This window comes from Chiloscyllium plagiosum, unplaced genomic scaffold (genome assembly GCF_037043375.1).
Source record: "Chiloscyllium plagiosum isolate Xiang-an unplaced genomic scaffold, Cpla_swu_hap1 HiC_scaffold_2, whole genome shotgun sequence".
Taxonomy (NCBI): Eukaryota; Metazoa; Chordata; class Chondrichthyes; order Orectolobiformes; family Hemiscylliidae; genus Chiloscyllium; species Chiloscyllium plagiosum.
Genome location: NW_028270140.1, coordinates 48,444,595 through 48,455,809, shown reverse-complemented (window position 1 = coordinate 48,455,809; position 11,215 = coordinate 48,444,595). Strand labels below are relative to the sequence as shown.

At 41.0% G+C, this 11,215-nt stretch overlaps 1 protein-coding gene across 1 annotated transcript in view; it reads right to left on the bottom strand.

Moving 5' to 3' along the window:
* Positions 1-5,599: 5,599 nt before the first annotated feature.
* The window catches only part of uhrf2 (ubiquitin like with PHD and ring finger domains 2), a 180,428-nt gene continuing 174,812 nt past the window's right edge, over positions 5,600-11,215 (bottom strand). The window contains exon 16 of the mRNA XM_043715167.2: positions 5,600-6,731. Within this exon, the coding sequence (XP_043571102.1) occupies positions 6,585-6,731 (147 nt within the window). The 3' untranslated portion in view covers positions 5,600-6,584. The remainder of the gene's footprint in view (positions 6,732-11,215) is intronic.

The following is an 11,215-nucleotide window of genomic DNA, read 5'->3' as shown; positions in this document are numbered from 1 at the left end:
CACACTATAAGCCCTTCCTGCTATGTACAGTAGTGCCCCACAATGTTAGAAGGTCAACAGCATTAGGTAGGTGCGAGCCCTTCAGCTTACATCAAGCGTGTAATGCTGAAGTGGGCAGAACTACACTGAGTGTGAGTATGAGGTTTCACTAAGAACCCAGAAGGAAAGATCATCTAAACTTGCTAATGACAGATAATAGTCTGACTTGTGGCATGGGCACAGGCCACCTGGCGATGATGGGAGGGTTCCTTTCACCCATTGAATAGGAAGCAGCCATTCTGGCTGGGACACCCTGGAGCAGACACTCACATGAGGCATTATTAAAATGAGAAGCCACCTCTTGTCATTTGGTAGATACCTCTGGGGCAGGGTAGGTGAAAGGGAACAGATACAGCAACTGCCATCTGCTGAGATCCTGGCTTGCAGCGAGTTAAGAGGTGCCCAGGTGGCGCCATAGTCTATAAATCCTGAAAATGGCAGCAGGTAAAGAACATCTACCTGCCATCTGAATCATTGAAATACTATTGTCTAAAGCTGAATTAGTCACAGTCATTCAGGGACAATATCCCAGTTTATCTGTGGAATCTCGAAATGATGTAGCATAATCCATGTGTTGGACGCAGGATTGATGTTCCCTTCAATTCAAAAATATATCAGCTCTGCCTTGTTGATGGTACTGAATAAAATGCCTTTGCAGTTCCTAAATTGCATGTTTTTGTATAACTGGAGAATGGAATTGCAAGTGAGCTGGAATACAAAAGGGTAGAAATTTGTGTTAACTTTATAATGCTGCAGAAATACTGCATTCTGTCCTACTGGTGTACTGCACCTCAGGAAGGCAATATTTAAACACAGAAACAGGAGGCGGCTTCTTAACCCTTGAGCCTGCTCCACAATTTAATATTGAGGCTGATCTCTTTTACTGAACTAATTGGAGATTCACCAGAATATTGGGTAAAAATGGTTAGATTATGAGAAGAGGTTGCATTGACTCGGTTTGTATTTCTTCAAGAAGATTAAGGGATGATTTGATGAAGGTGCTTTAATGAGTTGATCAAGAAAAACCATTTCCTCTCATGTGTAGGCCATAAAGGAAGGGAGGACATCAGCTTTGAATTAAAACTAGTTCATTCAAAGCAGAAACTAAGAAGCACAGTCTTCACATAAAGGATTATGAAAATGTGCAAAACGCCTCAAAACGTTGAAACTAAGTCAATTGAAAATTTCAGACTTGAATATGATAGACTTTTGATAGACAACGTTATTAAAGGATAAGGTCGGAATGAATAGTAGGAGAAGTTTGAGGGATTGAATGCCCTATTCCTGTTTCAATGATGCATATAAAGCTCCTGTTTTGATTCAAACAAAGCTACCAACATATCTTATAAAGAGAGGTGGGGAACCCAAGCAAGTAGATCAAGAGGTAGGTTAATTGAAGGAAGCTGTTCCTCGACCACAGAAAGCAAAATTATTCATTTATTTCTCTCCGTTTGGCGGTCAAACATCTCACAACTACAGCAGAGGTTCTCCTGTTGATCAGGTTATCTGAGAGCTAATCCTCCTTGGTGTATTTCACATACAATTCAACCAGGTTTGGTCAGTTAAGTAATGGAGTCCTTTTCATGAAAAAAGTTTAGACAACCTGATCAGTATTGTCGTTTTGAATAGCTCTCCTACTGTTTGGAATATGGCAATAACACCTAGCCCTTAGGTAGACAAAGGTTTGAATTATCCATTTTCCTCCTCAATGGGTATATACCAAATTAAAAATAGCCAGGTTCCAATACTATTGTACTGGGTGGTCAATTGAGACTGAATCAGGTTCAGATGAGAGGTAATTAAATTTCCCTGCACCATTGTCCCAGAATAGGTATCAGATGATGTTGAATGCCTTACGTTGGGCCACTGTCTGAATTTAACCTCTATGTAGTCAGGCTGAGGGTTGGTATTATTTGCAGCAGTGTCCACAAGTTTTGTAGTTCCTTGTTTTTCCATGTTTCATAATGTCCAGTTGGAACTGATTCCTGTCCTGCAATATCAACAAAGCTTTCACCAGGATGGTGGTTCTCTACAGGGTGAATGTTCACCTGCACTGCCTCCAACCCAGAATGAAGACCACTCCAACCACTGTCAGTACACAGGACACGGAGTGTACCCTGGCTTAAGCTCAAAACCATCGTTCGTGGAGGCATATTAGAAAATGTCTCCTGGATGTTTAGTCTCAGGCTCAAAGATAATTAAAGCTACCTGCTCCCATTGTACAACACAATGCAACTCCATGTGTGTCAAGATGCACAGTGAGCCACTGAATAATGTGGTTTAATTTTCATACCTTGGTGGTCTCCTTTCAACAAGGCAGACATCAATGATGACATTCAACATCAGCTCCAGTGTGCAAGGCAGACTTTAGTCAACTGAGAAACAGTGTTGCTGACAAGGTTCTCAAGCCTGACACCAAGCTCATGACCAACAGAGCTATTGTTCTACTTGCCCTTCTGTTACATGTCAGTGAGATAGAAATATTCTTGTATAATAACATAGTTCAGTCTGACATGCTCCTGTTAAATGGCAGCAATTTGCAGATATTAAAGTCTTCAAATCCTGTCCCCCAAAAGTGATTTGCTTTCTTGGAGAATTGATCGAAATAGTCAAATTAATCATAGTATTGTGCTGTCTCTGGCCATCTACTTTTAAGACTTTGTCCTCATGATTTGCACTACCTATTTAGCAGCAGATGGCAAAGGTAGAGTTAAGTGAGTAAGAGAAGTAAAAATGACTTCTTCTGGCTGCTTCTAAGTTCAATTTTCCTAGATCTCCCTGTAGCATCAGTTTGACTGCATTCAATTATTTGACATGACCAAATGTTTTGCTTTCTGCTTATTTAATATATTTTAATTCTTCTGACCAAGCCTGGGTAGGAAGTTTCCTCATCTCCTGTAAACTCAGCAAAGGCTCATGATCTACATAACAGATCCAGCACTGATTCTACAAAGAGCCCACACAGAAACTTACTGTGAAATTCTCCGTTCATGTCACTGGAGAGGTTTGCCCAATTATATACAGGTTCCCATTGTACATATCACCATCCTCATCCACATTTGATTCAAGGGATTAATAAAGAGCTTCATTAGCCACAGTTATAAGTATCTCCCAACTTCCAAACCCAAATAATTTTAATATGTTTTTTTCATTTGTGTTGTCATTTTACATACCCCCAACTGTGGTTGGCTTAACACTAATGTCCCTTAGGGAAGGAATTCTGTCATCCATACCTCGGTTTGGTCTCCACAATCACCCTCTGAAATGGTGTGGCTAGCCATTCCATTCAATTGCAAATAGGAATGGACAATAAATGCTTGCCTTATCAGTGAAACTAACATCTCGTGAAAGAATAAATGCAAAGTATCCATGTTGCACTCTGTGCCAGCAAGATGGAAACCTGATACAGATGTCTCAATTTCCCACAGCAAAAAGCCAAGTCTGTCTTTCAATTAAAAAGAATTCACCAATTGTTTTGCAAATTCAAGACCTGCTAATGTGCTTTATCTTTCAAAGTTGCACTATTAACAAGTAAATTGTTGTTCAGAAAATGGTGTCTCACAGGGAATTGAGGGGATAAAAGGCATTGTGTGAATTTATGTCAAACCCATGTTACATATAATAGCACAGTTGCCTGGATGACTTCAGATCTAATAACATTCCAGAAACCTGACATCATTCAGGACAGAACAGTATGTCTGATCCCATTCAACAGCTCAAATATATATTGCGTCAACACTGGCACAGTGTTTTCCATCTAAGATACACACTAGAGGAACTGAATATTCAAATTTGCAACTTGTAAGGCTTAGAACTACAATTATCTATGGGTGGGTTTGGGGGAAATATGAGAGAGTGCTTTGCTTGAAAGAAGAATGTCACTGCTCTCAGGATGGTGTTTGCTCCTAAACATAACCTTCCTTTCCAGATACTGATCGATCTGTTGTGTTTGTGCCTGCTTGCTAACACGGTGCCACTATTTAAGAAAGATGGTAAGGACAAGCCAGAGAATTACAGACCAGTGAGCCTGATGTCAGTGGTGTGGTGGGCAAGTTGTTGGAGGGAATCCTGAGGGACAGGATGTCCATGTATTTGGAAAGGCAAGGATTGATTAAGGATAATTAACATGACTTTGTGCGTGGGAAATCATGTCTCATGATTGACTTGTTTGGAGAAGTAACAAAGAGGATTGATGAAGGCAGAGCGGTAGCCATGATCTATATGGACTTCAGTAAGGTGTTTGACAAGGTTCCTCATGGGAAACTGGTTAGCATGTTAGATCTCATGGAATACACGGAGAACTAGCCATTTGGATACAGAACTGGCTCAAAGGTAGAGGACAGAGGGTGGTGACGGAGTGTTGTTTTTCAGACTGGAGGCCTGTGTCCAGTAGAGTGCCAGAAGGATTGGTGCTGGGTCCATTACTTTTCATCATTTATATGAATGATTTGGATGTAAACTTAAGATGTAAGTTTGCAGATAACACCAAAATTGGAGGTGTAGTGGACATCAAAGGTTACCTCAGATTACAACAGGATCTTGATCAGATAGGCCATTCGGCTGAGGAATGGCAAATGGAGTTTAATTCAGATAAATGAGATGTGCTGCATTTTGGGAAAGCAAATCTTAGCAGGTCTTATACACTTAATGGTAAGGTCCTAGGAAGTGTTGCTGAACAGAGACCTTGGAGTGCAGGTTCATAGCTCTTTGAAAGTAGAGTTGCAGGTAGATAGGATAGTGAAGAAGGTGTTTGGTATGCTTTCCTTTATTGGTCAGAGTATTGAGTACCGGAGTTGGGAGGTCATGCTGCAGCTGTACAGGACATTGGTCAGGCCACTGTTGGAATATTTTGTGCAATTCTGGTCTCCTTCCTATCGGAAGAATGTTGTGAAGCTTGAAAGGGTTCAGAAAATATTTACAACGATGTTGCCACGGTGACCTTAGAGGTTTATAAAATCATGAGGGGCATGCATAGGGTAAATAGACAAGGTCTTTTCCATGGGGTGGGGAGTCCAGAAGTAGAGGGCATAGGTTTAGGGTGAGGGGGAAAAGATATAAAAGAGACTATGGGGCAATGTTTTCACGCAGAGGGTGGTGTGTGTGTGGAATGTGCTGCCGCAGGAAGTAGTGGAGGCTAGTACAATTACAACATTTAAAAGGCATCTGGATGGGTACATGAATAGGAAGCTTTTGGAGGGATATGGGCCGGGTGCTGGCAGGTGGGACTGGATTGAGTTGGGATATCTGGTCGGCGTGGACAAGTTGGACTGAAGGGTCTGTTTCCGTGTTGTACATCTCTATGGTTCTATGTTATCGCTACTCCTAATTTCGAGCACTTGCAACTAGCTTAAAAAAAAGAGTATTTTCAAAGGTAAATACATTTTCAAATTATTTCAGACCAGACTGCTTTTCATTATGAAGTGTCACTGGACCAGAAACATTAACTCTACTTTCTCTCCACAGATGCTGCCAGATCTGCAGAGCTTTTCCAGCAATTTCTGATTTTGTTTCTGCATTTCAGTATACAGAATCCCAATTACTCGAGTCAAATCAACAAACATTTCAAATGTTAACATGTTTATTGGTAAGTACTGGTCAAGGAATATATATCAAATCTCAAAATGACAATATGAAGTGTTTTCTACTCCCACACCCTCAAAGCTAGAATTGTTTTAACACTGATACAGACATAATTGCCACATACAAATAATCTAGTTATAATATATATAATGTGTGACTAAAATACTAAAAGTGGCATATTCAGTAATAACAAATGTATTTTCTTTACATGATGTATTCTGTTTGACTAGAAGTGCTTTTTGTTTCTTTTGCATTTAGATATGCAAATAACAATACAGAAATTACTGAACACTAATGTAGGTACAATGTTACATAATTACCCTTAAAAGCCATTAGTAGTCAAACCATTCAAAATATAACAGAATACACACGCAACCTCACAAGAAAGCCCATTAAACTTGCTGAATTTTTTTTAAAACATTTTTGCTTTTTTTTCAAAATAGCAACATTATAAAATCAAGGTAAAGAGAGAGATAGTCACCACAGAATTACTTTAAATCAGTTATAATTTTCAGTGCTATTACATTTCAAAACCAAGCATTATGGACCAGGCACAGATAATATTGATTCAAAGAGGCAGTGTGTAGCTGGACTTCTTTTAGACTGAAAACTCCCCACAAATTCCTTTCCACTGTCTTGAGGTAGTTTTAAAAAAATGTGAGTCTAGCATCAGACCATTTACGTTATGAGGTCAAGCCTATGTGTTGGCAAAGGAAACTACCTTAGGTGTTACCAGACAGTCAATGGAAAAGAATAATATGCTGTATTATGCACAGTGTAATGAAGCATTACCAATGGTCCAAATGGGGAGAAACATTAGCTGTTCTAAAATGATGGTCTCAAGTTGTATACCTTCAGGCCCTATTGATCCATTATTGACATTTGTTTTATTCTCCTCCCCTACCCTGGCCTTCCCTCCCCTGTACAAACGTGTGTAGACAGGAGACAGACTGCGCAATTGAGTGTCATCGTCCTTTGCTATATCCCGGAAAGAACTGATCCAAAATGGACTGCAGAATCTTGTTGGGAACCATGTTGTAATCCTTTCCAAGTTCATGGCGACAGGCAGGACAAGTGTAGACTTGGGCCCGGAATGATCGTTGCAGGCAGCTCTGAGGGAGAGAATAAAGGAATCTATAAATTCAAAGTTTCAATCTGTTGTGAATAGAATAAATGCTTGAGGCAGGTCTGCAGTACTCATCTTGGACCAGATCCCTAAAAGGTTCTCTCAGTTTCAGTAAGGATGGGGAAAGTTGAAGAGGATGGAGTTACTTGGGGTGCTCCTCCTTCACCTGTTACTTGTTGCTCGCTGTCTATTTCCTTCCCCCTTATTTCTTTTCCTACTATCTCGAGTATAGTATATAGCATTGGTCTCCTTATTTAAGGATGGGTGTAAATGCATTGGTAACAGTTCAGAGAAAGTTTCACCAGATTAATATTTGGAATAGATGGGTGTCTTATAAGGAAAAGTAGGCTAGGCTTATATTCACTGACTGTGTGCCTTTTAAATCTTTCGCCTCTCACCTAGGTCCTCTAGCTTTAGTCTTCCCTACCCTGGGAAAAAGACCTTAGCTATTCACCCTGTCCATGCCCCTCATGATTTTATAAACGTCTATAAGGTCACCCTTTAGCCTCTGATGCTCCAAGGAAAAAAGCCCCAGCCTTTTCAGCCTCTTCTGATTGTTCAAACCTCAGCAATATCCTTGTAAATTTGAAAAGGTTCAGAAAAGGTTTAGCAACATTTTTTCTATAGCAAGGAGACCAGAACTGAATGCAGTTTTCTAAAAGTGGTCTCACTAATATCATGTACAGCTGCAACATAATGTCCCAACTCCTATACTCAGTGCACTGAGCAATGAAGTCAAGCATGCCAAATGCATTCTTCACCGCCCTGTCTACCTGTGATTCCACCTTCAAGGAACTATGCATCTGCACCCCAGGTTCTCTTTGTTTGGCAACACCCCCAAGGAATCTACCATTAACTGTACAAGTCCTCCCGTAGTTTGCCTTACCAAAATGAATACCTCACATTTACCTAAATTAAACTCCTTCTGCCACTCAGTCATAGAGCCATACAGCATGAAAACAGACCGCTTCAGTCCAACCACTCCATGCCAACCATGTTCCAAAACTTAGCTAATCCCACCTGCCTGCACTTGGCCCATATCCCTCCAAACATTTTTTAAAAATATGTTTTATTTATATACATTTTTGAATATTACAACAAATACAAAACCAAACAATTCAAACCAATGTAAAAAAAACCCCACTAATTACATAGATAAATAAATAACTAAGAACTAACTAAAAAAAATCATGACGGCAATAATAATAATAATGATGATAACACAGCTCAATGAAGCAAAGCAATAGCCCTTGACCATTGAGCACATAAATTTATACATATTCATATGTTCGTAGTTCCTTCTGTCTGAATACCAGATTCATTAAACAGAATTGCTCTGGCTATATAAAGGCTCTTATTAGTATGGCAGACAAATCTGTACCCAAGCAGTCCATTAGAAATGTGGAGCTTATTCAAGGAAAAGCTCCTGTGTGTCCTAGATAAGTATGTACCTGGCAGGCAGGGAGGAAGCTGTAGAGCGGGGAGCCGTGGTTTACGAAGGAAGTGGAATCTGTGGTCAAGAGGAAGAAGGCGGCTTATGTTAGGATGAGATGTGAAGGCTTAGTTAGGGCACTTGAGGGTTACAAGGTAGCCAGGAAAGACCTAAAGGGAGAGCTCAGAAGAGCCAGGAGGAGACATGAGAAGTTGTTGGTGGATAGGATCAGGGTAAATCCTAAGGCTTTCTATAGGTATTTAAGGAATAAAAGAATGAGAGTAAGATTAGGGCCAATCAATGATAGTAGTGGGAAGTTATGTGTGGAGTCAGAGGAGATAGGGGAAGCACTAAATGAATATTTTTCGACAGTATTCACTCTAGAAAATGACAATGTTGTCGAGGAGAATACTGAGATACAGGCTACTAGACTAGGTGGGATTGAGGTTCACAAGGAAGGTGTATGAGAAATCCTGCAGAGTGTGAAAATAGATAAGTCCCCTGGGCCGGATGGAATTTATCCTAGGATCCTCTGGGAAGCCAGGGAGGAGATTGCCGAGCCTTTGGCATTGATCTTTAAATTGTCATTGTCTACAGGAATAGTGCCAGAAGACTGGAGGATAGCAAATGTGGTTCCCCTGTTCAAGAAGGGGAGTAGAGACAACCCTGGTAATTATAGACCAGCGAGCCTTACTTCAGTTGTTGGTAAAGTGTTGGAAAAGGTTACAAGAGATAGGATTTATAATCATCTAGAAAAGAATAATTTAATTAGGGATAGTCAGCATGGTTTTGTGAATGGTAGGTCGTGCCTCACAAACCTTATTGAGTTCTTTGAGAAGGTGACCAAACAGGTAGATGAGAGTAAACCGGTTGATGTGGTGTAAATGGATTTCAGCACAGTAGGCTATTGTTCAAAATGCGGAAGAATGGGATTGTGGAAGATTTGGCAGTTTGGATCAGTAATTGGCTTGCTGAAAGAAGACACAGGGTGGTGGTTGATGGGTAATGCTCAAGCTGGAGTCCAGTTACTAGTGGTGTACCGCAAGGGTCGGTGTTGGGTCCACTGCTGTTTGTCATTTTTATAAATGACCTGGATAAGGGCATGGAAGGGGGAATTAGTAAATTTGCAGACGACACTAAGGTCGGTGGAGTTGTGGATAGTGACGAAGGATGTTGTAGGTTACAGAGAGACATAGATAAGCTGCAGAGCTGGGCTGAGAGGTGGCAAATGGAGTTTAATGCGGACAAGTGTGAGGTGATTCACTTTGGTCGGAGTAACCGAAATGCAAAGTACTGGGCTAATAGTAAGATTCTTGGTAGTGTAGATGAGCAGAGAGATCTCGGTGTCCATGTACACAGATCCTTGAAAGATGCCACCCATGTTGACAGGGTTGTTAAGAAGGCATACAGTGTTTTAGCTTTTATTAATAGAGGGATCGAGTTCCGGAACCATGAGGTTATGCTACAGCTGAACAAAACTCTGGTGCAGCCGCACTTGGAGTATTGTGTACAGTTCTGGTCACCGCATTATAAGAAGGATGTGGAAGCTTTAGAAAGGGTGCAGAGGAGATTTATTAGGATGTTGCCTGGTATGGAGGGAAGGTCTTACAAGGAAAGGCTGAGGGACTTGAAGCTGTTTTCATTGGAGAGAAGAAGGTTGAGAGGTGACTTAATAGAGACAAATAAGATAATCAAAGGGTTAGATAGGGTGGACAGGGAGAGCCTTTTTCCAAGTATGGTGACAGCGAGCATGAGGGGGCATAGCTTTAAATTGAGGGGCGATAGACATAGGACAGATGTCAGAGGTAGTTTCTTTACTCAGAGAGTAGTAAGGGTATGGAATGCTTTGCCTGCAATGGTAGTAGATTCGCCAACTTTAAGTACATTTAAGTCATCATTGGACAAGCATATGGACGTACATGGAATACTGTAGGTTAGATGGGCTTCAGATTGTATGACACGTCGGTGCAACATCGAGGGCCAAAGGGCCTGTACTGCACTGTAACGTTCTATGTTCTATAAAAGAGCTGCCATGTTTTATAAAAGTTCTCAGATTTATGGTGCACCATACTTGTGAGAAAGTCTAAGGGGATGTGTTCCATGGCTAGTTTACGCCAGCCTGACAGCTCCAGGGATTTTCAGAGAGCCACCCTAACAGAATATTCTTTCTTGCACAAAAGATGAGGATACTGAAAAGCCTTTTTTTGTGAGTGTCTAATGGAAATGAATTAATAAGGCCAAGAAGAGGAGATACCGGGTCCATCTCCACCTCCGTCCCAAAGACCTTCTCTATTTGGCCTACCACAGCGCTCCAGTATATCCGCAGCCTGTGGCAGGACCAGAGCCAATGAGTGAGTGTGCCCATACTCACTTTGCATTTAGGACACTTTGAAGATGCTCCTGCTTTAAATTTTGAAAGGTTCTGTTGCAAATCGAGGTCTTTGTTGCATTTTCCCAGATATCCTCCCATACTTTAGAAGAAATCTCAATGTCCAACCCCCTCTCCCATACTTGCCCGAGGGACTCTCTCCCAATAGATGATAAACATTGCTAATAGAAAGTGTGCTCTCAGCACTCACGTTTCCATGTCAGATCTATGAGAATCAGTTAGAAGTGTGGTCTCCTTTTGTATGAAATTTCTAATTCGATAAAACATAAGAGGTCCCTACTGGGCAACCCATATTTCCGAGCCAACTGGTCAAAAGACATCAGTATATTCCCTTCAAATAAATCACCCAGGCAAGACACACCCCTAGCTGCCCAATTTTTAAACCCTGAGTCCATCATTCCTGGCTGAAAACCCAGCATACCAACTATGGGTGTAAAGAATGATGTTTTGGCAATATTGCCCTCACTCTGATGCACTGCCCTCCACGCTTTAACAGTATTAATAACTATTGGGCTATGGCAATATTCCTTATCTGTCCTCATTTTGTCCAAAAACAAAAGGTTAATACAGGGGCATCTTGCCTGAGATGCTTCAATTCAAGAGTCTAGTGCTGGAAAAGCACAGCAGGTCAGGTAGCATTCGAGAAGCA